This window comes from Mustela nigripes, chromosome 12 (assembly GCF_022355385.1).
Source record: "Mustela nigripes isolate SB6536 chromosome 12, MUSNIG.SB6536, whole genome shotgun sequence".
Taxonomy (NCBI): domain Eukaryota; kingdom Metazoa; phylum Chordata; class Mammalia; order Carnivora; family Mustelidae; genus Mustela; species Mustela nigripes.
The window spans coordinates 41431771-41458133 of NC_081568.1; the positions used below are offsets into that span (position 1 = coordinate 41431771).

The 26363-nt window shown below is 50.3% G+C and overlaps 1 protein-coding gene across 2 annotated transcripts in view; it reads right to left on the reverse strand.

Moving 5' to 3' along the window:
- Nucleotides 1–18191: 18191 nt before the first annotated feature.
- PDGFRB (platelet derived growth factor receptor beta) overlaps nucleotides 18192–26363 on the reverse strand; it is a 36785-nt gene continuing 28613 nt past the window's right edge. For both annotated transcript variants that reach the window (XM_059417151.1, XM_059417150.1), the window contains exons 15-23: nucleotides 26138–26297; nucleotides 25307–25467; nucleotides 24644–24762; nucleotides 24301–24423; nucleotides 23466–23577; nucleotides 22958–23057; nucleotides 22348–22453; nucleotides 21269–21501; nucleotides 18192–20136 (exon numbers count right to left, since the gene is read on the reverse strand). In XM_059417151.1, coding sequence (XP_059273134.1) covers nucleotides 19971–20136; nucleotides 21269–21501; nucleotides 22348–22453; nucleotides 22958–23057; nucleotides 23466–23577; nucleotides 24301–24423; nucleotides 24644–24762; nucleotides 25307–25467; nucleotides 26138–26297 — 1280 coding nt within the window. In that variant the 3' untranslated portion in view covers nucleotides 18192–19970. The remainder of the gene's footprint in view (nucleotides 20137–21268; nucleotides 21502–22347; nucleotides 22454–22957; nucleotides 23058–23465; nucleotides 23578–24300; nucleotides 24424–24643; nucleotides 24763–25306; nucleotides 25468–26137; nucleotides 26298–26363) is intronic.

The window sequence follows — 26363 nt, forward strand, 5'->3', positions numbered from 1 at the left end:
ACCCCCATTCTTCTCAAACTCATTCAAAAAATAGAAGATGAGGGAATACTTTTCAACTCATTTTATGAAGACAGCATTACGTTGATACTGAAGGCAGATGAAAACATCCCAAGAAAATAAAACTACAGACCAATGTCCCGATGAACATAAATGTAAACTTACTCAGCAAAATACTAGCAAGCCAAATCCAACAGCACATTACAGTGATTGTACATCAGGACCAGTGAGATTTATCCCAGAAATGCGAAGATGATTCAACACATGAAAATCAGTCTAAAACACTACATTGCCAGAGTGGGGAAAAAAAAAACACAAACAAACCCATGTGATCATCCCGATTGATGGAGGAAAAAGATTTGACAAAATTTGACAAACACCAACAAACTAGGAATATAAGGCAACATCTTTAACATGATTAAAACCGTAAATGAGGGACACTTGGGTGGCTCAGTTGGTTAACTGTCTGACTTCGGCTCTGGTCATGATCACAGGGTCCTGGGATTAAACCCCACATTGAGCTCCCTGCACAGTGGGGAACCTGCTTCTTCCTTTCCCTCTGCCTGCTGCTCCCCCTGCTTGTGCTCTCTCTCTCTCTCCAACAGATGAATAAATAAAATCTTAAAAAAAAAAAGTAGGTGAAAAACTCACAGTTAATTCAATGGTGAAAGATTGAAAGCTTCTCCCCTTAAATCAGGAACAAGGCAAGGATTCCACTTTCACTGCCTCTGTTCAACACTATACTGGAAGTTCTGAGCAGAGCAATCACAAAGAAAAAATCCAAAGTCAAAAGGAAGAAGTAAAACTATTTTTCTTCACGTATGAGATAATCCTATGTATAGAGAAATCCTAAAGAATCTATGGGGGGAAAACCCATTAGAGCTAATAAATTCATCGAAGTTGTAGGGTAGGAGATCAACACACAAAACTCTATTTTATTTCTATTCAGTGACCATGAGCAATCCAAAAAAGAGGTTTAAAAATTATTTTATTTGCAATAACACCAAAATGAGTAAAAATACTTGGGAATAACTTTAACCAAAAAGATGTAAGATATTTGCCCTGCAAACCACAAAACACTTCTGAAAGAAATTAAAAAGACTAAATAAATGGAAAGACATCTCTTGTTCATGCATTGGTATTGTATTGTAAATATTGTATGTAAACATTGTAAAGATGGCAATCCTCTCCAAAGTGATCTGCACGTTCCATGCAGTCCCTATTGAAAGCCCAGTGGCATTTTGCTTAGAAATGGGAAAGCTGATTCTCAAGTTCATATGGAATTTCAAGAGACTCCAAGTGATCAAAAGAATCTTAAAAAAGAACAAAGTTGGAAGAGTCACACTTCTCAGTTTCAAAACTTACTACAAAGCGACAGATACCAAAACAGTGTGGTATTGGCATAAGGTTAGGCATATAGATAAACAGAATAAAATTGAAAGTCCAGAAATAAACCTTTACATCTATGGTTAATTGATTTTCAATAAAGGTGCCCAGACTGTTAATGTGGAAAAAACAATGTCTTCAACAAAGGGTCTTAAAAGAACTGGATAGCCACATAGAGAAGAATGAAGTTAGATCCTTCACACAATATATAAAAATTATAAAAAATCAGATTTAAATATAAAAGCTACAACTAAAAAACTCTTAGAAGAAAACATAAGGGTAAATATTCATGACCTAGGCATGGAAATGGTCTCTGTGATATGTCACCAGCAAAGCAAGCAAAAAAAAGGTCAGTAAGTTGGACTTCATCAAAATGCAACATTTTGGTGCATCAAAGGACATTATCAAGAGAATAAAAAGACAACACACAGAACAGGAGAAAATATTTGCAAATCATATGTATGATAAGGATTCGATCTCCAGAGTATATGTATCTCTTCTAACTCACCAACAAAAAGGCAAACTACTCAATTAAAAGTGAGCAAAAAAGTTGAGTAGCTCTTTCTCCAAAGAAGACGTACAAATGACCAATAAGCATGAAAAGACGCTGAACATCACTGATCATCAAATTAGAACCACAAGGAGATACAGCCTCACACCAATTAGGTTGTCCATAATTGAAAAATCAGAAAATAACAAGTGAATGATGCGGAGAAAAGTGAACCCTTGTGCGTTGCTGGTGAGACTGTAAAATGGTGCAGCTGCTATGGTAATCAGTTTGGTAGTTCCTCAAAAAGTTGAACACAGGGGTGCCTGGATGGCTTAGTCAATTGAGAGGCTGACTCTTGATTTCGGCTCAGGTTCTGGGATCGAGCCCTGTGCTCAGTGGGGAGTCTGCTTGAGGATTCTCTTTCCCTCTCCCTCTGCCGCTTCCCCAGCTCGTGCATGCTCTGTTTCTCTCTCAAACAAATCAGTAAGTCTTTAAAAAAAAAAAAAAAAGTTAAACACAGAATTACCACATGACCCAGCAATTCCACTCGTAGGCATATCTAAAAGAATTAAAAATAGAGATTCAAGCAAATACTTGCACGTGAATTTTTTTTTTTTTGAAGATTTTATTATTTATTTGACTGACAGAGATCCCAAGTAGGCAGAGAGGCAGGCAGAGAGAGGGTGGGAAGCAGGCTCCCTGCCAAGCAGAGAGCCCGGTGGGGGACTCAATCCCAGGACCCTGGGATCATGACCTGAGCCCAAGGCAGAGGCTTTAACCCACTGAGCCACCCAGGCACCCCTGCACTTGAATGTTTAATGCAGCGGTATTCACCATAACTAAGAGGTGAAAGGGGTTGATGAGTGGATAGATAAAAATCCTGGCATCTCCACACAACGGAATGTTATTCAGCCATAAAGAGAATGAGAGGCACTGTTGGAAGAGCACAAGACTCTTGATCTCAGGGTTGTGAGTCTGAGCCCCACACTGGTTGTAGAGATTACTAAAAAAATAAAATAAATAATAAGAAAAGAGAAAATGAGTACTGATAAATGTCACGACACGCACAGACCTCAAAAATGTTATGCTAAGTGAAGGAAACCAGACACGAAGTCACGTACAGTACGACTCCATTTATATGAAACATCCAGAATACGAAAGTCTGCAGAAACAGAAAGCTGGAGGGAAGGGGTAGTGGGGAGTGACAGCTTGATGGGGAGAGTGTTCCTTTTTGGGGTGATGAAAATGTCTCAAAGCTAGAGGGAGGAGATGGTTGCACAACACAGTGCACTCGACGTCACTGAATTGAAGTCATAGGAGTTGAAGTTCATGTTATATGACTTTTACCTTGATTAAAAAAAGAAGAAGAGATCAAGACTTTCTTAGAAAAACAAAACCATAAAATTCATTGCCAGGAGATCAGCACTACAAAAGAAAAAAAAAAAAAAAAGAACAAAAAACCTTGGGGCACCTGGGTGGCTCAGTCGGTTAAGCAGCTGCCTTCTGCTCAGGTCATGACGCCAGGGTCCTGGGATCAAATCCCACATCAGGGGGCGCCTGGGTGGCTCAGTGGATTAAGCCGCTGCCTTCGGCTCAGGTCATGATCTCAGGGTCCTGGGATCGAGTCCCACATCGGGCTCTCTGCTCAGCAGGGAGCCTGCTTCCCTCTCTCTCTCTCTGGCTGCCTCTCTGTCTACTTGTGATTTCTCTCTGTCAAATAAATAAATTTAGAAAAAAAAAAAATCCCACATCAGGCTCCCTGCTCAGCAGAGAGCTTGCTTCTCCCTCAAGAAGATAACAGACTGTCTGAAGGAGACATTGTTGAAATCTTTTGTAAAGAACCGGATAGTGTCTATTTTAGGTTTGGCAAGCCATTCAGTTTGGGTGGCAACTGCTTAACGAAGCCATCATTGTAAAGAAGCAGCCGCAGACGACACCCGGGCTATTGACTACAGCTGTGTTCCAGGGAGACCTGACTTACAGAAACAAATGCAGGCTGGGTGTGGGCTGACTTAAAGCACTGAAGGTGGCCGATTATTATGTGTGTCTGGCTTCTGGGAGGCGTACAATGTAGGGCAAGGATATTACAGAAGACACGAAAGTGCACTCTGTAAGGCCCTTATACTATATTTAGAGCAGTATAATATGATTTGCAGGCAGGTTTTGGTTAATTAAAGATATATATTTTAAAATCTAAAATATTCATTAAAATTGTTTAAAAGGTGGGGCACCTGGGTGGCTCAGTGGGTTAAAGCCTCTGCCTTGGGCTCAGGTCATGATCTCAGGGTCCTGGGATCGAGCCCCACATTGGGCTCTCTGCTCAGTGGGGAGCCTGCTTCCTCCTCTCTCTCTCTGCCTGCCTCTCTGCCTACTTGGGATCTCTGTCAAATAAATAAATAAAATCTTAAAAAAAAAAAAAAGAAAGAAAGTCTAATTCTAAAATAAAAATTGTTTGAAAGGTATATGTTATAAGCCAACAGTGGAGGTAAGATAGAGTCATAATAGAGTCATGAAATATAGTCAATTAATCCAAAGAAGGAAAAAGAGTAGGAAGGAAAGACCGGGTAAAACAAAAAGAAACATCTAACAAGATGAGAGGTTTGTCTTATTAGCTTAAGCGTCAGCTCGTGTCCTAGAGGTAAGCAGCCCAAACATACCAAGTGAAGACAGAGATGGTCAGCACACTCCCGCTATTTGCTTTCTACAAGAAACCTACTCTAAAAATAAAGACACAGACAAGATAAATGCAAAAGGATGGAAAAAGATATTCCATGTAAACAATAATCAGAAAGGGTTGGTGTGCTGCACTGATAGACCAAGTAGGCTTTGGACATGGACTACGTCTCAGGATAATGAAGGACATTATATAATGGCAAAGGAGTCAATCACCCCCGATGACGTAATGATTCCAAATGCATATGCACCTCAGTTACAGCAGAGCTTCGAAATATAGGAAACAAGACCCATGGAATCGAAAGAACAGACAGACAAATCCTTGGCAACGCTTCTCTCCCCATAATAAATAAGCACAGGAGGAGAGAAAAGAGTAAAGATATTGAACAAGGCTATAATCCAACCTGACCTAATTGAAATTTATAGAATAATCCACTTAACGGTAGCAGAATACACATTCTTCTTTAGGGCACATGGAGCATTCATCAAGATTACTATATTCTGGGACATAAAATAAAATAAAATAAAAATCACAAATAACTAGGGGCACCTGTATGGTTCAGTTGGTTAAGCGTCTGCCTTCAGCTCAGGTCATGATCTCCAGATCCTGGGATGGAGCCCAGAGTCAGCTCCCTACTGAGTGGGGAGTCTGCTTGTCCCTCCACCCCTCCGCCTGCTCATGCACTCTCTCTCTTTCTCTCTATCTCGTTCTCTCTCTCAAATAAATAAATCAAGTCTTTAAAACAAAACACAAATAACTAAATCTTATAAATTATTTCTTTTTTTTATTTTTAAAGATTTTATTTATTTATTTGACAGAGAGATCCCAAGTAGGCAGAGAGGCAGGCAGAGAGAGAGGGAGAAGCAGGCTCCCCGCTGAGCAGAGAGCCCAATGAGGGGCTCGATCCCAGGACCCCGAGATCATGACCTGAGCTGAAGGCAGAGGCTTTAACCCACTGAGCCACCCAGGCGCCCCATAAATTATTTCTCGTACCAAAACAGAATTGAACTTGAATTCATTAACAGAAAGATATCTGGGAAATCCCAAATATTTGGAAATTGAATAACACACTTATAAACAACCCACGAGTCAAAGAGGAAATCACAAGAGAAATTAGAAAATACTTAGAATTGAATGAAAAAATAATCAATGATTTGTACTTCCAGCTTAAGAAACTAGAAAAAGAAGAATAAAACCCAAAACAACTATAAGGAAGAAACTAAAGATACCACCAGAAATCAATGAGATCAGAACAAAAATGTTAAGAGAAAAACCAGTGAAACCATTGAAACAAATGAATAAAATATCCAGGAAAACAAAACAAAACAAGAAAGACACAAATTACTAATATCAAGAATGAAAGCGTGGACATTACCACCAACCGTTTGGACTCTAAAAAGTTAATAAGGAAATGCTCTAAACAATGCTAAGCCCATAAATCATTAGGTGAGATAAAATGGACTAATCCCTTGAATGACACAAAGTGCCAATGTCACATGAATGGCCCTGTATTTATATAAAGCCTTCTAACAGTAACAACAGACCCCAGATAACGAAAACAAAATTCCAGGCCCAGATATTTCTGTTGGCAAATTCTACAAAACAAGGAAGAGATAATACCAAGTCTACACAAACTTCTCCACAATGTAGCAGAGGAGAGAACACTTTTCAACTTATTGTATTATCCCAGCACTACCCTGATAACAAAACTATACAGGGACATTATAAGAAAATAAAACTACGGGCCAATATCTCTGATGAACACAGATGCAAAAAATCCTCAAAAATATAGCAAACCAGGGACTGCTGTGGAACTCCGTCAGTAAAGCCTCTGCCTTTTGGCTCAGGTCACGATCCCTGGATCCTGGGATCGAGTCCCGCATCAAGCTTCCTGCTCGGGCGGGGAGCCTGTTTTCTCCCTCTGCCTGTCCCTCTACCCTGCTTGTGCTCACTCGCTGTCTGGCAGATAAATAAATAAAATCTTAAAAAAATATATTAACAAACCAAATCCAACAATACATTAAAAAAAAAAAATCACTCACCACTTCCAAGTGGAATTCATTCCAGGGATGGTTTGAGTATTTGCAAATCAATCAGTATGCTACATCACATTAACAAGAGAAAACAAAAAACCGGTATGATCATCTCAATAGAGTGCAGAAAAGACATTTGACACAATACAACATCCATTCATGATAAAACCTCTCACTAAAGTAGGTTTAGAGGGAAAATATCTCAATATAATAAAGTCCATATATGAAAAACCCACAGCTAACATCCTACTGCATGGTGAGAGCTTTTCCTCTAAGATCAGGAACAAGACAAGGATGTCTGCCCTCACTACTTTTATTCAACATAGTGCCAGAAGTCCTAGCTGCAGCAGTCAGGTGAGAAAAAGAAATAAGGGGCATCCAGACTGATGAGGAAGAAATACAACTTTCACTATTTGCGGATGGCAGGATACCATATATAGAAAACCCTGAAGGCTGTACCAAAAAATTACTAGGACTGATAAACGAATTCAGTAAAGTCACAAGACACAAAATTAATGTACAGAAATCTGTTACATTTCTATACACTACCATTGAAGTAGCAGGAGAAATTAAGAACACAATCCCATGTACAACGGCACCAAAAATAATAAAATACCAGGAATAAAATTAAGCAAGGAGATGAGAGACCTGTACTCCAAAAATTATAAAACATTGATGAAAGAAATTGAAGGTGACACAAATGGAAAGGCATTCCATGCCCATGGAAGAAAGAACCAATATTGTTAAAATGTTCATACTAGGGGCGTCTGGGTGGCTCAGTGGGTTACGCCTCTGCCTTCGGCTCAGGTCATGATCTCAGAGTCCTGGGATCAAGCTCGAATGGACTCTCTGCTCGGCAGGGAGGCTGCTATCCCCACCCCCCACCCCCACCTGCCTGCTTCTCTGCCTACCGTGATCTCTCTCTGTGTCAAATAAATAAATAAAATCTTAAAAAAAAAAATGTCCATACTACCCAAAGCAATCTACAGATTTAATGTAATCCTTATCAGAATACTGACAACGTTTTTAACAGAACTAGAACAAACAATACTAAAATGTGTATGGAACGAAAAAAGACCCTGAATAGCCAAAACAATCTTGAGACAAAAGAACGAAGTTAGGATTGAAGATCTCAATCCCAGATTTCAAGATGTACTAGAAAGTTGTAGTTATCAAAACAGTACGGTAATGGCACAAACACAGAACCATAGAACAATGAACAGAATAAAGAGCCCAGAAACAAACCACATTTATATGGTCAATCAACCTATGATAAAGGGAACAAAGATATGCAATGGGAAAAAGACAGTCTCTTCAAAAAATGGTGTTGGGAAAACAGGACAGCTCCATGGGAAAGAATGAAACTGGACTAGTGTTTTACCCTATACCCGGAAATAAACTCGAAATGGATTAAAGAACTAGCTGTGAGACCTGAAACCATGAAAATCCTAGAAGAAATCTTGTTGACATTGGCCTTAGCAATATTTTTCTAGATTTATCTCCTCAGGCAAGAAAACAAAAGCAAAACTGAACTATTGGGACAACACCAAAATGAAAATCTTTAGCCCAGCAAAGGAAACCACCAACAAAATGAGAAGACAGCCTACTGAGTGGGAGAAGATACTAGCAAATGATACATCCAATAATGGGTGATGGAACTATGTCTTAATTGTGATAGTGATAACATGAACATATACATTCGACAAAAGTAGCACAATGGGGGTGCCTGGCTGGCTCAGGCTGAAGAGCGTGCAATCCTTGAGCTCCAAGTGTTGAGTTCGAGACCCAAGCTGGGTGTATAGATTACACAAAATAAAATAAAACAAAACAAAACGTAAGTAGCACTATAGACTAAAGAACTGCAGCCTAAAAAGGGTGAATTTTACTGTTACTTAAACCTTAAACAGAACGAATGGAGAGGAAAAGTATAGGGTTGAGAATAGCCAAGACATTCTTAAAGAAGATGAAAGGAATGGAAAGCCTTGTTCTATTACGTATGAAGAAATACTATGAAGACAGTACGGTTGGGTTGGCTACTGACTCACAGACAGACAGACGGTACAAAAGGAAGATCCTAGAAAGAGATCTCTACATGCAGGCACTTGGTAAATGATGAAGGTGGCAGTGTGAGTTTGCAGGGTGGGGAAGGACAGCCTTCCCAATGGAGTAATCGGCTAGCCACACGATTTTTTTAAGTATATTTCTTCTACAGATATCTTTTGTCCATTTTTCTATGGGTTTTTGTCTTCTGTTGATATTCTCTATTATGTCTATTAACCCTAACATCATATATGTTGAGGTATCTTCCACACTCAACCGTTTCTGTTTGAACCCTCTTTTTTGGTGACTTTACGTACACGGAAGTTTTTACCTTATACGTTGTCAAATCGTTTGGTCTTTTCATTTCTGGCTTCTGGGTTTCATGTCTTGCTTAGGCAGGGTGAGCCATTTATTGTTTACAAGGCACTTTCATTTCCATGTTCTCACACAGGCCTGGGCCACCCGGACCCAGCAAGTGCATATTATCTCCACTGGAGAGATAAGAAACGGGAAGGTCACCGAGGGTAAGTGACTTACCTCGGGTCACCCAGTTACTTCGGGGAAGACTCAGAGCCAGTTTGGGGATTCTCACAGCCTTCAGTCCAAGGTCACCACTCCCTACTCCTGGGACCATTGGGCCAAGACCATTCCTCTCACCCCTCCACTCCACTCCCCAGCAGGTGACCTGTCTGCCTCCTGTTGTCGGAAAGCTGTAGCCCTTTCTTCCCTCCCTGGGGCACCTCCTGTCCCTTTTAGTGCTGCATTCTGGACTCCCTGACAGCCTTGCTCCTTGCCTCTCAATGGGCCTCCCATGGGTGGAGGCAGCCCTGTGCCCCCTGGAGGCACCGCATCTTGGGCTGGGTCTGCTGGTTCCTTAGCCATCCTCTTCGGACCTGGTCTCCAAACACATCTGGTCATCCTCATCAGATCTTCAGCATGTGCAGGGTCATGAGTGTGACATTAACTTTTTCAAGTCCAACACATTTGGAGGGAGCCCCTTCATGTAGAGACAGAGGTACGAGGGGGTAAAGATGTTGTGGAGGAAAAAGGACAGATCATCTGTGAGGGTTTAGAGGGCGCGTCGGAGAAGTCCTCCAGGCAGAAAGGGAATCTAGGAGAAGGACTGGTGTCGGGACGGAGAGGGGGGAAAGCAGGGCCAGTCAGAGGGAGGGAGTGGAGGTGGAAGTAGGAAGGGGTGAGGTCCGGGCAGAGTCCCTAACAATCCCACCTGGAGCTCAGACTTTATCCAGTTGGCCATGGCCATGGGCTCTTAATGGGAGCCTGTGGATGGGTGCCTCCAAGTATGGTCCAGGGACTCCGGCCTCAGACTCATACACATACCTGTTAAAATGTAGAATCCAAAGCCATCCCAGGCCTGCTGAATTAGGGGTGAGAGGTGGAAACCTGCACAGGAAACATCTCTGTGCACTCATGGTGGAGGCCACTGTCCTCAAAAACCCATGGATGGCTTCAGGGAAGCCTAAGAACCCTATCATGTTGGTGAAGTTTGCATCTGATCTCAGGATCTGGTGCCCGGCTTCCATGCCATTCTCACCAAGTCCCTGACTCAGGGACTTGGTAGACTCCTGACCCAGTCTAGCAGAGACCCTCTCCGGTGGAGGGAGTGAAGGTAGAGAAGGGACTTGGCCGGCGAGGTGGCTTAGATCACCTCCGCAGAACCTGTCTCTGTCGTTTCTGTCCTTCCAGCAAACACCCATCGCTCCTCACCCTCTCTGCCTCTAGGAGGGCTCCCTAGCCCTGACAGACGGGCAAGTGTCCTTCCTGTGTGTCCCAGGCTAGTCCAGTACTTTCCTCACTCGGCAAAGGTTGATCAGGACCTCACTCGGCAAAGGTTGATCAGGACCTTACTATGCGTCGGAAGCATCCCACTCCCTTTTTGAAGTTTTCTCACTGAATCCTCAGGCCTAGAGGTAGGTGTTGCTATTACCCTCAGAGAACTTAAGTCACTTTCCCAAGATCACCCAGCCAGTGAGGGTATTCCTGCCTCCTGAGCCCATGGTGTCCATAACCATTCTGATCCCGTGACTTTAGATATTTGGAGAATGAAAGAGTCCACGAGTAAATGCTATGTTCCCCAACTCTGCAAGCAGGACAGACTCTCCCCTCCTGGGAATGTGGCCTCAGAAGCCCCCTATTCTGAGTGTGGCTTGTGTGCAAGGCACCACGGCAGGCCCTTTGCACATTTACCCTGTTTCATCCTCTCAGCCGTGAGTCCGGTTCTAGTGATTATTCCCATTTTGCAGATGAGGAAACTAAGACTCAGGGAGGTTAGGTCACTTGCCTGAGGTCCCAGAGCCAGCAGGTGACACAGCTCTGGGGTTGGAACCAGGCAGCCTGGGTGCAGAGCCTGTGCTAATGACCACTGTGGACCCCAGCAGCAAACATGCTGGTCACAGGATGGACATGACCTGCGGTTCAGTGCAGTGATACCCAGCAAGGAAGCCGTAGTGATGCAGCCGGGAGGGGGAGGAGCAGGAATCCTGAATTGACATCACTCCTTCCTGCAGCAGAGGAACTTTAAAAAGTTTTGCACGTCAGCCCAAGGATTAGGAAATCCCAGAGTAACTGTGTGGGACGTGTCTCGCTTCAGCACTGACTAAGGGCCTGGAATTAATCTCTCCGCCTGGCTCTTGGCCCCTGGTGCCTCCAGGCCTCACAGGAGGGACAGCTTGGCCCTCCAGATCCCTCAACCCCAGCCCCTACCCATGTCCTGGGATGCGGGAGGTTCCCCCCTCTCGGAGTGGAGGAGCCCCAGCCAGGAGCCAGGGACCCATTCTGGTCCTGCTTCTTGGTCCTGCTTCCACCCCAGGTCCTTGTCCTGCTTCCACCCTAGGCCAGAAAGGTCCAATCACCCCTCCCTCTTGCCTCTGGGGAGTCACTGGGCTCTAGCATCTGGTGTGGGACACGGTGGTGCACATTTCCAGCTCAGTTCCCTCCTCTAGCAGGGCTCACAGGAGCCCTGTGACCTGTTCACTGCTGGTATCTCTTCCTCTTGTCACCCACACTCCTTCTGTACTGCATGCTGGGATTTCAGCCCTGAACTCACTTGGCTCCTTCTTACTGCTGGAGGTGGACCTGCCTCGTCTGGACTGAGCTCCACACCCCATGCTCTCCCTGGCCCCCAAGTGCACGGCACCCCTCATGGGCCCAGCACAAGCTCTATTCTAAGGGGGTTACTGACACAGGGGCACAAAGAGGGCTCATATTCCATCACCCTGCCCCTTGGGCATGCCCTCTGTGCCCGTCTCTGCATGGCTCATCCCGTCTTACCCTCACAGCCACATGTGGGGATAGCTATAATTATCCCATGTCACAGATGAGGAAAGACAGGCTCAGAGATGGTAAGGGCCTGCCCAGGGTCACACAGCTAAGTGACGGAATGGCATTTGAACCCAGAAACTTGGTCCCAGAGCCCATGTGTTTAATCATCGGCCTTCAGCAATAGCTGGGGCTCTCAGAAAGGTCAAGGCTAGAGGGGAATGACCTGGGCTTTAGAGCCAGGGAGACCAGGAATCACATTCTCCACTCTAGGCTATGTGACGCCAGCCAGGCCCTTGGCCTCTCAAAGCCTCAGTTTCTTCATTGGTGAAGTGGGGGAAGGGTTACTGACTCAGATCCAGTGAGACCACAACGCTTGGTGCACTCGACAAATATCTAGCGTGTACTCTGTGCCCGGCCCTGGGGACACAGTGGTAAACATGGCAGTCATCATCCCCTGCTCTGGAGCTCCCAGCTTGGTGGCAGAGGCAGGAGAGGAACCAGGAGCTCAGGCGGTGGTAGGACTTCTTGGGAGCACTGAAGAGAGGAGTCAAAAAGGGGTGTGCCTAAGCCGACCAGAAACTGGGGGAGGTACAGGGAGGAGTGGGGAATATTCCAGGAAGGGGAGCTGGCATGGTTCAGGCCTGGAGACGGGAGAGTACCCTGGACATCCAGAGACTGAGGCGGTCAAACAAAGGACTGGGAAGAAAAACCACTTCCCGCTGAGTGATTGGGAAGGCTTCTTGGAGGAGGCGGCTTTGATCTGGGCTGGTTTGCCCTTTAGCCATAGTGTGCTGGGCATCCTCAGGGGTAAGGACAGCACCAGTAAAGGTACAAGGGTCAGGCTTCTGCACAGCAGAAGAAACAATATGAGACAGCAACTACCAAATGAGAGAAAACATCTGTAAACCATCTGTCTGATAAGAGGTTGACAACCAAAATATCTAAGGAACCCTTATAACTCAACAGCAAAACAAAACAAAACAAAACAAAAACCCAAATGAACAAACAAAAACCCCACAAAGTATCTGACTTAAAAATGGGTGGAAGTAGAACGCTTGGTTGGTTGGTTGGTGGAACGCGCCTCTCTTGATCTCAGAATCGTGAGTTAGGGCCCCAAGTTGGGTGTAGAGATTACTTAAAAATAAAGCCTTTAGGGCGCCTGGGTCGCTCAGTGGGTTAAGCTGCTGCCTTCAGCTCAGGTCATGATCTGAGGGTCCGGGGATCGAGTCCCAGATCGGGCTCTCTGCTCAGCAGGGAGCCTGCTTCCTCCTCTCTCTCTCTGCCTGCCTCTCTGCCTACTTGTGATCTCTCTCTGTCAAATAAATAAATAAAATCTTCAAAAAAAAAATAAAATAAAGCCTTTAAAAATATGGGCGGAGGGGCGCCTGGGTGGCTCAGTTGGTTAAGCCGCTGCCTTCAGCTCAGGTCATGATCTCAGGGTCCTGGGATCGAGTCCCGCATTGGGCTCTGTGCTCAGCAGGGAGCCTGCTTCCCTCTCTCTCTCTGCCTGCCTCTCCATCTACTTGTGATTTCTCTCTGTCAAATAAATAAAATCTTAAAAAAAAAAAAAAAAGGTTTAAGTTGCCCAGATTTACCATTTAAAAAAACATATATATATGGGCGGAAGAACTGATTAGACATTTTTCTAAAGAAGACATATAAATGGCCAACGTGAAGAGATGCTCAACATCACTAATTATCAGTGAAAAGCAAATTAAAATCACACGAGGTATTACCTCACACCTGTCAGGATGGCTAGTGTCACAAAGACAAGAGATGGCAAACGTTGGCGAGGCTGAGGAGAAAAAGAACCCTTACATCCAGCTGGAAGGTTGGAAAGCCTGTGGTCCACATGGGGGTAGAGAGGCCCTGGAGGATAGACATCGGGGGCATAGCGGGAAACATTGGAACCAGGTCAGGGATGGTCTTGAACACCACACTAGGGTGCTTAGACGTTGTGTGTTGGGCCGTGAGGAGCCCCTGAAGGCGTCTTAGCTAAAGAGAGTCGCGGTCATGGTATGCTTCAGGATGATCAATAACCTCAGACGTGGAAGCTTCCACCTTGTCCTTTCAGAAGGGGAACAAGTGCCCTTGAGAATTCTGTGATTTTCCAGAGCTCTGTTACTTCCCCATGTTTGTGACTTCTCTAGTTCCTTGCAGTGATTACCATGAAACCCGAAACCAAAAAGAGACTATGGACCTGCCCTAAGTCTGTCAGACGGAGAAGAACCCTAAGAGGGTATAAGGAGCTGCTGGAGAGGGCCGGCGGGATACCACCAGGAACCCAGAGAGAAGCGCCAGGGGATGAAGCCAGTGGGAGGAAGTCCCAGGGAGACAGTCTGGCTTCTGTGGTGTCCCTCGGTCCCTGCTGGATCCGGAAAAGAGCCAGCCTCCTGCCCAGGCTGGGACCCCCTCATGAGGCCGTCGAGGCAGCCATAGCAGATTTTATTCTGAGCTGTGGGAATCTGTGATAGCCCAGAGAAGCCCCGGGACCCCACTCCAAGAAGAGCCCCACCCAGGGATTCCGGGAATCACATCCTGAGTGGCAGCCAGCACGATGATGCCGGGGCCCAGTCTGCTGCTCCCTCTGGGTCCGGGAAGTGGCCTTAGAAACTCCCAGAAGAAGGTGGTCGAAGGACACAGGACGGGCAGGCAAGAGCGTCCTGTGTGTGACCTTGGGCCAGCCCTCCATGGCGCTGAGCCTCAACTTCCTCCTCAGGAGCTGAGGGAGCCCTTGACTTATCTCCCAGGCTGATTGTGATCATCACATGGGACCACTGTGAGGAACAGCGAGGGACACGTGCAGGGCTCAGGTAGCCAGAGTGAGCTGGGTTTCCCAACAAGCAGGTGCCCTCTGAATGTGGGCTGGAGGCCATCCCTAGGGGGGCCCTGAATATCAGCGTCGGAGGCAAGTTCCTGCCTTGGCCAGTCTTCTCAGCCCTCTGGTCACTCCACGGAGAAAGTCTCCACTTGGCGCCCTCCCTCTTTGTCTCTGTTCTACCCCTGGTTTGTAGCTTTTTCCTGCAAACAGAAGAGGCTCCGGACTTCCTTCAGGAAGTCAGGGCACCTGGCCAGAATTGAATAATGTTGTTTTCATCACTTTTCTGTTTGATTTTTTAGCTTCTCAGAAGCTTTATGATTTTACATAAAGGCAACGTTTGGATTCCAGTAACATTTCAAATGTTTATTCTGTTTCCTAAGCAACTCTGTGTCTAGGAATTTAACCTATGGAAATAGATACTTACAGAATGTACAAATAGAAGTATACTTTACGGGGGTATCTGGATTAATGTCAGGTCTTGATCTCAGGATCACGAGTTCAAGTCTAGCATGGAGCCTACTTTAAAAATAATATACAAACAAGCAAACAAACAAACTTTATGAACAATGGTCATTCCAGCATAACTGAGAACCTGGAAACACTAAATGTCTATTACTAGGGGACTCGTCAAATAATGTATGGCTCAGGCATACTTTAAATTATGCGCAACTTTCACAATGAACACATTACTTTCTACACATACCACCAACCTGTGAGTATTCCCAGGATGTGTTCTTAAGGGGAAAAACAAAAAGTTGCAGAATGGTAGTGGTAGTTTTATTTAAAATTGTAATTATATATTTACACATACAGGTACAGATACAAAATGCAAATATTAGTGTAGCTGTAAGGGGGGCAGGGAGCCCCAGAAGGATATAACTGAAACATCAATGGTGAGAGGTGAATTTTCCATAAGATAAATTCCTACACACACAGTTGCTAAATGAGGAAAAGACATTTACGATGTTACTGGAGTCTAGAATACAAAATATACCAAGGAAAGACTTTCTATATTAGATATTTTGAGAGTGGATTTTTTTTTTTAATTTTATATTTGACAGACAGAGATCACAAGTAGGCAAAAAGGCAGGAAGAGAGAGGGGTGGGGGAAGCAGGCTCCCTGCTGAGCAGAGCCTGATGCATGGCCCCATCCCAGGACCCTGAGACCATGACCTGAGCCAAAGGCAGAGGCTTAACCCACTAAGCCACCCAGGCACCTGAGAGTGGATTTTTAAAATACCGGTGTATGTTGCATAAATACTTTTATAAAAGTAGTTTTTAATTATTATGAAGTTGAACAAAGAAATAAAAGAGAAATTTAGACCGTGTCCCCTAGGGCAGAGGAAGGACGTTGGTGGGGGTTATGAGCCGTGCATCAGCTGAAGGGTAGGGCCCCACGAGCAATGGCTCCTTCCAGTCTTTCCCTCTTTTTCCAGGAACAAGGCCCCGGCTGTGAAAGGGGAGGGGAAGAATTGTATAGTCCAAGTGGCTCATCCGTCTGGGAGGAAAATTCCAGCTCACCGATTGCCTTGGGCCTGCCTGAGCAGCAAGGCTGGGAGGCAGGAGGCAGCAAGAGGTGACCTGCAGTTCTCCCCTCCCCCAACTCCTGCACACCCTCCACTAGCGCTCAGGTTCACTTTAGCTCTTTCCTCTTACCCAGCCCTTCCCTATGCTGTCTGGGCAGCACACAGGTCTGCAGTCTGGAGACAGGGGTTGGGACCCAGGCTTCTCCGGTCCCCAGCTCTGCAACCTTGGCTCTGCAACCTTACCTCCCTGAGCGCCGACCCGGGAGTCTGCCGGGATCCTGTCCCTGCCCCCCTGACCAGATGGCCTTGGGCAGTTCGCTTCCAAACCTTCTTGAACTAACTTCGAATGTAGTATGAGGACAGTAGTGGTGCCTATTCCCCTGGGTTGGTGTGAGGGTAAAATGAGAAAAGGTTCACCGACCTTTCCTCGTCCTTTCTCTCTCTGTGACATCATTAGCTCCATTTACTGCTGGAGAAATCGAGGCCTGGTGTGGTGTAATCTAGCCCAGGTCCCCTAGGGAGCAGGCCTGAAGTGAAGGGAGCCCAAGTCTCCTGACCAGGGAGGCTTTTCCCATGAGCCAGGATAATCCCCATCTGGAATGTGGGTTGTTTATTCTCTTTCCCGGGCAGATCTGGGGATTGGCTTATTCATCTTCTACCACACCCAGGGAAAGAGAAGGTCACAGGCTCGAGGTGCTCTCTGAAGCCAGGTCCCCCAGGAGGGTGGGCTTTGTGTGGCCAGGCCATGTGGCGGGTGGGGTTTTCCCCTGGCGGGTTCCGCTGCCCCTGCGTTGGCGGCTGGGCCTGTGAGTCAGAGCTGCCCGAGTCTCCCCGTGGGCAGCCACAGCCCCAGACCCATGGCGGCAGTCCAGGGAAGTGTGGGCTTCCAAAGAGAGGTGCCCGTGCCCCAGAAGCAAACGGAGATGTCCCTTTCCCCACATCAGAGAGAGCAAGGGATGGCCAAGGTCACACAGTGAGGCATGATAGATAGAAACCCAGGTCTACCTTGGGTGACCCCTGCCAAAAGGCCCAAGTGAGACAGTCAGGAACCCACAACCTGGGTCTAAGACGCTTGCCCTCTGGCCCTTGCTCCCATTGGTTCTGTTGCCCTGGGGTCTGTCAGGCCTGGGCTGTGCCGTGCAGCCAACTGTGAAGATGGAGCTGGCAAGCAGGCACCAGGACGCCTGGCCTCTGCCAGCCCCATTCGACTGAACTGCTGTGGTCATGAGGGGCAAGGGGCCTGCTGGGTCTGCACCCTGCTGCCCGGCCTCGACCTCGCTAGCTCAATTGTGTCAGAGACACAGCGGGGCCTCGCTCACTCCCCAGCCTCACCCTGGCCGCACCCACCTCCTCTCCCCGCCTACCCTCCTCTCTCTCTTCCTCTTCCTTCCCTCACTTGCCGTCTCTCCTCACTTCTTTCTGCTCCCTGACACCCATGGGTGCTTGTCTGCTCTGTTCCTACTTGAGACCCCACTGCTACTCACCCAGGCCTGGAATCTGGGCTGGAGCCGATGCTTGTCCCAAGCCACACCAGCCTCCCTCTAGCCTGCGAGTAGAATGGGGGGGAGGACAGGGGGTGTCCAGGCTTACCAGCCAAAGCCAAAGCACATGGTGTGGCGGGGCGGGGGCCACAGGAGGGGCTCAGGCTTCTCTACAGGAGCCTGTGAACCGTCTGGCCAGCCCAGAGCCAAGCACTGTGGAGCTGGAGGGGCCTTCCCGTTTCATACCCTGGGAAGCCGTGACCCAAGGCCCAGGCTGTCCAGCCGCTAGCAAGCGGTGGAAGAGCGTACGAACCCCATTTTACAGATGGAACTGAGACTCCGAGCTAGAGGACACTGTGTGGGGACACTGTGGCTGGGCTCAGCCCCATCTGCCCCACTCCACTCCTGCCATCTCCATGGCACAGGGACTTAAACCCGCGACAGACCATGAAATCCATGAGTGAGAAGCACCAGGTTTAATATTAAAATCTTTCTCTTAAAAAAAAAAAAAAGTACACAGATAGGAAAATTTGATGGCATATAAAATAGCACTTCTGCTGTATAAATGTGAGTTAATGTGAGTCCTAAAAATACTTGTAAACCTAGGTGATTACATCTTTGGTACCGTAGTGAGAATTCCCTCCCTCTCCCGGCCTGGCAGAGGGGGCTGCCGCCCACTTCCGGCTCTCTTCCTGCCAGCAGTCTTGGCCACAGCCCTCACTCCCCTTGTTCCCCTGATGCCCACTGAGCCGGGGTGTGGTTGGCAGAGAGAATGCAGTGAGTGGACCTGGGCAAGGAGTGAGCCGTATCCCACGGGTATTCCCTCAGGAACTAGGCAGCTGCTGGGTGAGAAGGCAACCCCCAAAATACCCACCTTTTGCACCCCTCTCAGGTTCCCTAGAAAGGCTTCTTGTACTCTCTGGGGTCCCCCAGGAGCCCTCACTGTCCACGATGTCTGTGGCACAGACTTGGACAGCAGGTGCTGGACGGCCGACCGCACAAGGGGTCGGATCTGATCCTCTCTGCCTCCCTCACTCAGGATGGCTCCAGGGCTCACTGGTGGGTCTGAGAGGGGCCCCGTAGTCCTCCCATGGGGCAGCTGTTGGGGGCTTTCCAAGACACTGCCTGTCACTCCAAGTCAAGGCCTAGGCAGCTGGCCTTTTGGGGCTTGCTGGAGGTCCGGGGAAAGGGGCACGGTTCCTGGTGCCCAGAGTGTGATGCATGGTCTGGAATTTCCCCAGACCCCAGCTGACCCCTAGGATGGAAGTTTGGAGTGTTTGGCTTTGCTTCTTCTGGGCAAGTGTGCCACCCCCTGGAAGATTTGAGAGTGTTAGTGCCACAGGCACCAGAAGTCAACGAGTCCACCTTGCTCATTTATCAACAGGGCAGACAGGCCCAGAGAGGGCGAGGGATTCCTCCAAGGTCCCACATCAGGTCCAATGAGCCTCCTGATGGACATTCCTCGCCGGCACATCTGCACGCTCCTTACAGATGCGGGGCCCGCCTGACCCTGGAGACTCTGGCGGGTGGAGTAAGATGAGCGGTGATAAGGAAGGAGACCCCGGCACTTAACGGGGCCAGGCCGACATGGACACGGGCACTTGTACAACGAGGTGTGCCCCAAGTGCCCGGGACAGGGCTGTGGGCCAGAGTGTCCTGAACTTGGCTCAGCCCCCAGCAGGGAGCATGGATGGCCCCAGACCAGCTCGGGCCTGAGAAAGTGGAAACTGGCATCAAGGAGACATGGCTTCCCGATGAACATCACTGTCCGAGGCCAGGCCCCCCGCTCAGTCAGGAGCCGGGGATGCCAGGGTCCCTTCCCCAGCTCTCTGGTGGATGAAAGTGCGAGGAGAGAGCTACAGCTCCTGGAGGAGCAGAAGAACATTAATCTGTGCCTCCTGAACGCCGAGCATCTCTAGGGATTCCAGCCTCCCCACCTGTCAGCCAGGGCGAGAAGCCCAGATCGTGGGTCACCGGGCCCGGAGCTCCCATCCTGCAGATGGAGAAACGAAGCGCCCCGGGAGACCCCTGGCTCCCATCACATGGCCCCCCCAGCGGCAGAGGCCGGTCACGATCCCTGCAGCCTTCTTGCCTCCTAACCCACCCCAGTGGCTGGGGTGCCACAGGCCAGGGGCAAGAGCTTTCTAGAAAGTGACAGTAGATGGGAGGCCAGCCCAGCAGGCGGTGGGCGCTGGGTGGCAGAGGGAGAGCTTCGGGTGGGGCAGGGTGGGGCCAGCCCCCTACAGGAAGCTGTCCTCTGCCTCGGCCCGGGGCCCAGGGCAGCTTGGATCCAGTGGGGGCTGCGGCTCCGTCGGGGGCTCGGGCTGGGGCTCCGGCTCCTCTTGGGGCTCCAGGGGACTGTCACAGGAGATGGTAGAGGAGGTGTTGACTTCATTCAGGGTGGAGCTAGGAGGAGAAGGCAGGTGAGTGGGGGTCCGGGCGGGGGCCACATTAAGATAACAGCAGTGGCCCTGAGCTTTTTGTGCCTTCGAGCCCGCACCCTTTAGGTCATCCAATCCCTGTCAGGACTATGCGAAGCACCACGTCGATGGGCGCTCCTGTTTTCATCCTCAAGAGGACGAAACAGAGGCCGGGGGAGTTAGAGGCAGCTTGTGCGAGGGCGCCGGACAGGCCAGCGTTCACGCCTTAAGCTGTCTGAGCCCTGAGCTTCGCTGTTCTGTACACGGACTGCCTGTAGCCCCGCAACCTTTGCTCCTCAGGAAGGCAGAGAGGGCCTTCTAATTCTCCTGGTGCTCCGAGTGCCCAAGGAGAGATGGAGGCTCGTGGAGACAGGGCCTGGCCGGCCTCACGGCAGCTGGAGCCACAGCTGGAGCCACAGCTGGAGTTGGAAGCCTGCCTGCGGCTACTGCCACTTCACCGGAGAGTGGATCTGGTTTTGGGGGGGCTGGTGTCTGGCCTTGTGGGGGACTCTCCTCTCCAGCTGAGGGAAGGTCCTGTCTGAACCCGAAGTCCAGGCCTTCCTGCAATCCCCGCCCACTGTAACTTCGCCACATCTCAAGGCAAAAGAAAAGCACGAATCTCCTTCCCAGTCAGAATTCTGGCCTCAACCCCTGTGGGCACCAGACCTCCTACAACCACAGCCTCCTACAGCCAGGCTCCCGGGGCCCTTGGGATGTGGTGCTGGAGCACGGAGCCCAGGCCAGGGCTGAAGTGACCCCAGAACAGTACACAGGTGCTGGGGATGCTGATTAGACTTCCTCCTTCTCTGTAGGGCCTGGATAGGGCCTCGGGAGAGGAGCGGGGACAAGGCTTATGGGGGCCACTTTCCAGGAAACTGCTACCTTGCAATTAAATCCCAGACATTCTGTCTCTTACCAGCCTGCCCTTTCCCCCTGAGCTCATCAGAAGCCAAATGAGTCCAGTCCTCCCTTCTGCTCACTGGCAGGAATCAGTACTCACCCCAGGTAATGGACTTCTAAGGCAAGCCTGGCGGCATGAAGACACACACACACACACACACACACACACACACACACTACACACACAATTGCCTTGGGCCTCAGGCCAGAGCAGCTACCTGGCAAGGCTGGGAGAACTCTCCAGTGGGCCCTCATCAGCAGCCTCGGGTTTGGGGTCAGGCAGGGGGATGATGTAGTCATTGTCACCCTCGTTGGGCTGCACAGCAGTGTAGAGGACAGAGCTGGTGTCCAGGGGCGATCGGAGGCCATGGAAGCCAGGCAAACGGGCTTGGGACCGAAGGACGGCTGGGTGGTCGCTCCTCAGAAACTCCTCATCGACCTGCTGGTACTTCTGCTCCACGGGGAGGGAGGGCCAGAGAAACAGCGAGGTCAGGCCCCAAATGCTGTGGGGTTCATGTACCATGAGACCCTGACCTGGCCCCTCCTGCCTTGTGTGAATTGGGCAACTGGTGCTCGGAGAGGAAGGGGAATTGTCCGGAGCCACACACAGCTGGCAGCTCTCTCAGGTGCCATCACACAAGACCAGGTGGGCTCGGAGGCCCCCCAGGGAGGGGATAGTCAGCAGACTAGCGCCTGTGACCCTAACACTCCCCTTACTTCAGAACAGACAGGTGTGGGCTGTCACCTTGCTTCAACCTCCTTCACTGTGGCCTCAGCATCCCTAAGTGCTAAGTGGTGACAACCCAATCATCTCACTGGGTGCTGAGCTGTGACTAAACGTGGGTGGGAATGTGGTTAGGAATGGGTCAGGGGAAAAGGGGTGCGCACCACCCCTCCCTGTAGCTCCCTCTGGTGGACAGGCTGGGTTCTGCCTTAACTGAGCCCGAAGAGGAAATCGAAGCAGCATCAGGGCGGTCAGGCCCTTATCGGACATGCAGCCTAAGGTTGTTCAGATTTCTGAGGGAGCCCCAGGCCTGGCATGAGGAGGGATGCGGGACGAAGGGGGCTGTGGGCAGCGGCTTCCATGCAGGATTTCATTTCAAAAAATGCTGTGCTGTTAAAATAAATTCAACTCACAGGCCCAGCCCATCCCTTACTAGTACCAGCAGGGAAAATGAAGCCCGAGAAGCCCGAGAAGGTACAGGGCGGTCCCTCAAATACCAGCATGACACACAGAGCCTAGTACCCAGTGTCTGACTTCTGGACCAGAACTCTCCGTTTCGCTGCCTCAACATACCTTTTTGTACCCCTCACCCAGCAGCCTCTCGAGAAGCAGCACCAGCTGGGAGAAAGGAGGCCGGATCTCAAACTTCTCTTCCCAGCACTTCTGCATGATCTCGTAACTGGGGAGAGGCACAGAGGGGGTCAGAGTCTTTGGCTCCGGCTCTGCAGCCTCCCGGAAGGGAGTTGGGGAGGACCGGTGGAGAGGGATTGCTTTTCCTATCCCTTAGCAGGCCCTCCTCCCGCGGGCAGGTTCCGTGGGGTCGACCGCATCGGTGAGCACGTGGCCCAGGTCTGGCTGGTAGGAGTTTGCACGGTTCTCAGCTCAATGCCTGGCTCTGGATGGGCACGTGTCCCCAGCTGAGCCCTTGATGGTCAGCTTGGAGCCTTCCGCCCGAACTATGGTGAAAGCAGCAACCAGGTAGCCATCTGGCCTTAAAATGTGGCCAGCGCGAAGGGAAGCAGACCTGGGTAGAACCAGATTCCTGAGGACAGCCTCTGAACACCTAGATCCAGCTATATGGAGGTTTTTTAGATCTCTGGACAAATCCATTTTTGCCTTAAGCAAGTTAAATTGGATAACTATTGTCTGCACCGAAAAAAATCCTCGCAAAGGCTCCACTCACATCTCGTCGGAGGCGTGGGCAGGCTGGGCCATGCGGTACCCCCGCTTGATGGCATTATAGAACTGCTCGTTCATGGGCAGCTCTGGGTACGGGGTGCCACCTGCAGGGGGCAGAGACAAGAGACACACCGGCTCAGAGGTGCTGGAAGAGGGGAGAGGGAAGCACACCAGCCCTAGAATGGACAACGGTATAATGGCCTTGGCATTGAGACTCGTGAGCCCCCTTTAGAGGCTCTGGACAGAGACGGAAACCCTCCCCAGAATCAGAGAACCAGAGAAACCAGAATCATCTAGGCTTTTAGATGTCACTTCCAAACCCATCCATAATCGGCTGGGGAAGTAAAGAGACCCAGAGAGGACAAGGGATTTGCTAAGGTCTTGTAGCCGTGAGAAAGCAGTAGAGAACTGTAACTTGCACCAGAGCCAGTCCCACAGCCCCACCAGGCTGGAGGCACACGGGGGCAGGGTAGGGGCCGTGCCCCTGACGGCTGGGGGCCAGGGGAGCGTACCCAGGGTGAAGATCTCCCAGAGTAGGATCCCAAAGGACCACACGTCGCTCAGGGTGGTATAGAGGCTGTTGAAGATGCTCTCGGGGGCCATCCACTTCAGAGGCAGGAAGGTCTGGGGGAGGGCGGCACCGCACTAAGTATAAGGAGGGCCAGGGCCCACTCCACACCTGGCAGTTTCCCCCCAGTACCTGACTCCCGGGCCCTGAGAACCCACCTCTGTAGGCATGCAGATCCCACAGGCATCCCAGTACTGGCCAGGGGACCGGAAGGCCAAGTCCCTCTACCCACAACTGGTAACATGGCAGTCCCATCCCTGAGAAAGAGCCCCAGGTCTGAGGTCCCTCTTTCTGACCCCAGTAGAGGCCCCTGGACCGGTTGGTAGAGAGCAGGAGAGCCAGAGAGAAGCCAAGGAACCCCCTGCTCTGAGCCGGCCACCTTCGATCTCTGCGGTCTAGAGTCCCTCCAGCTCTGGGATTCACCGTCCTCTTGTGGAAAATGGGAACATGAGTGGCTGACAGAATGGTCACATTTTAACCAAATACCCATTTGACCTGCTCCCTTTCCATGCTTCCCTTACGCCCCCCTGCCCCCGTCATGACTGGTGACTCTGAGTCCTGGGCTCACCTCACAACCTTAGCACTCCACTTCCCCACCCCCCACCCCATGCACAGCTGGTGGCTTCCCCTCCTGGGCCTGCACACATGGCTAGGCAGGCCAAGCCTGTCACCGCTGGACAGGGCAGGTCACGAGGCACTCAGTCCTCATCTCCCACGTGCCACAGCCACGCTGACCAGGAGAGAACCTGCTCCCAGGGTCAGAGGCACATGGTACTCACGCTGCCTTTGGAGATATAGTTCGAGTCTCGCATGATGTCACGAGCCAGGCCAAAGTCACAGATCTTGACCAGCTTGCCCTCACAGATGAGCACATTTCTGGCTGCCAGATCTCGGTGGACACACTGGGTTGGAGGAGATGGGAGCTGAGGCCTTGGGGGCAGTTGTGGAGAAAGACCTCCCCGCCAAGGGCTTGGGGAAAAAGGTATCACCACACAGGTGAGGGTAGCCACCCAGTGAGGGCGTCCTCACCCACCACAGAGGACACAGCTGCCATACAGAGCTTTGTACTTGGAGGACCCTGGCCGGCTGGGTGTCCCACCTCCCCACAGTGACCACACGTACGTTCTTGGAGGCCAGGAACTCCATGCCATTTGCCACCTGGTAGCTGAAGCCCACGAGATCCGTGTAGCTAAGCACTGGGGACTCGTTGATCAGAGTGGCCCGACAGGTCCTCTCAGGAGCTAGGGGAGAACAGAAGTTCACCTACCACTGTGGGTCTCCACATGGCCCAAAGGACCCCTGCCCTTTTGCTCACTGAGGCCGACTCTCTGTTACAGGTAGCTACTGATCCTCTAAGTCCTCCAAAAAAAGGAAGACAATTTCCAAACATCTAATGCAAACCTCTCCTATCTCATCAGTGTGCTTTCATGGGCCAGAAAAGCCTTTGATGTTAGCCCCAGGTCACCTTTGCTCAGCCTGACCTGCCTGCTTCTCAGGGACCCTGGGTCAGCCCGGGAGCCTGGGGCCTCCTCTGGGCCCATGCCCCAGCAGGCCCAGGACTCCCTCCACCCCAACTCTTCCCGCTCTGGATCCAGATACAGAGGTTCATTCTGGGACTCCCTCACAGAGCAGCTGTGTGCAGGTGGCTAACCTCAGTTTCCGCATCTTTGAAATGGGGGCAAACCACCTTCCTCCCCCTGTTGTTGCGAGCCTGGGCATACAAAAGGCTCTGATAGGAACACACGACTGCATAGGGGTGGGGGCCGTGCTGAGGTGAGGACCCACCGGTGGGGACGTAGTTGTCATAAGGGGCCATGTAGCTAGAGGACTCAATGTCTGCATATTTGACGCCTCCTTTCATGTCCAACATGGGCACGTAGTCTACCGACTCGTCTTTGCTCATGTCCATGTAGCCACCGTCGCTCTCCCCGGGCAGAGACACATGGCTGGGGGAGAGAGGGACGTCACAGGAGGAAGGGCCACAGGGCTTTCCTTTTGCTTCCTTTCCTGCCCCTTCTCGCCCTGAGGCCCCACAAGGCCCTGTCACTCATGGGTTTCCTCTCTCCCTCCACCACTCCTCTTCCTCTCGTCTGTCACCATTTGAATGGCCACGCAGTGCGCCCTTCCCCCCAGCCTGTGGGGTCCTAAGCTGGGCAGTGGGGTGCTGGGATAACATAAGACCCCGTGCATGTCCCCGGGGAGCTCACGCCTAGGCGTGATCACAGCACTCGAGTGCGAGGGTCAGAGGAAGGGCAGGTAGCACAGTGCCTTTCCGGGGATCTCCATTCGGCTGTGATGCCCTATGAGGGCCCAGCCACAGCCCAGAGTGGGCAAGGAGTCATCCTAATGCCTCTGCCTACAGTGCCAGCTCCCTGGAGAGCTAGAGGACCACATGCGCCCATGTCTTTAGAGGTGGACCAAGGACTAGAAGGAAATCGATCCAGTGGGGGTGGGGGGGAGGCAGGGGGCAGGGCTGAGTCTTCCTGTCTTTCGGTGACAGACCGACACCCCAGCTCCTAAACTGTATCTGCCCACCCTGGCCTCAGCTTCCGTCCTGGACAGGGAGGGAGTGAGCAGGTAGGTGCCCCGAGGGCTCCCCAAAGCCTCCTGCGGTACCTGGGCAGCGGAAGCCCGACAGGGAGGGCGTTGCTGTAGAGCTCGGCGCTGGGCGGTCGGCGCTTGTCGGAGCAGCGCTGCAGGAAAGTGTGCTTGTTGCGGTGCAGGTAGTCTACGAGGTCGCCGTAGCGGCAGTACTCGGTGATGATGTAGATGGGTCCTGTGGGGGCACAGGCTCGGGCTCAGACCTGCCGTCGGGGCCGGTGCTAGCTTGGAAAGGCAGTTT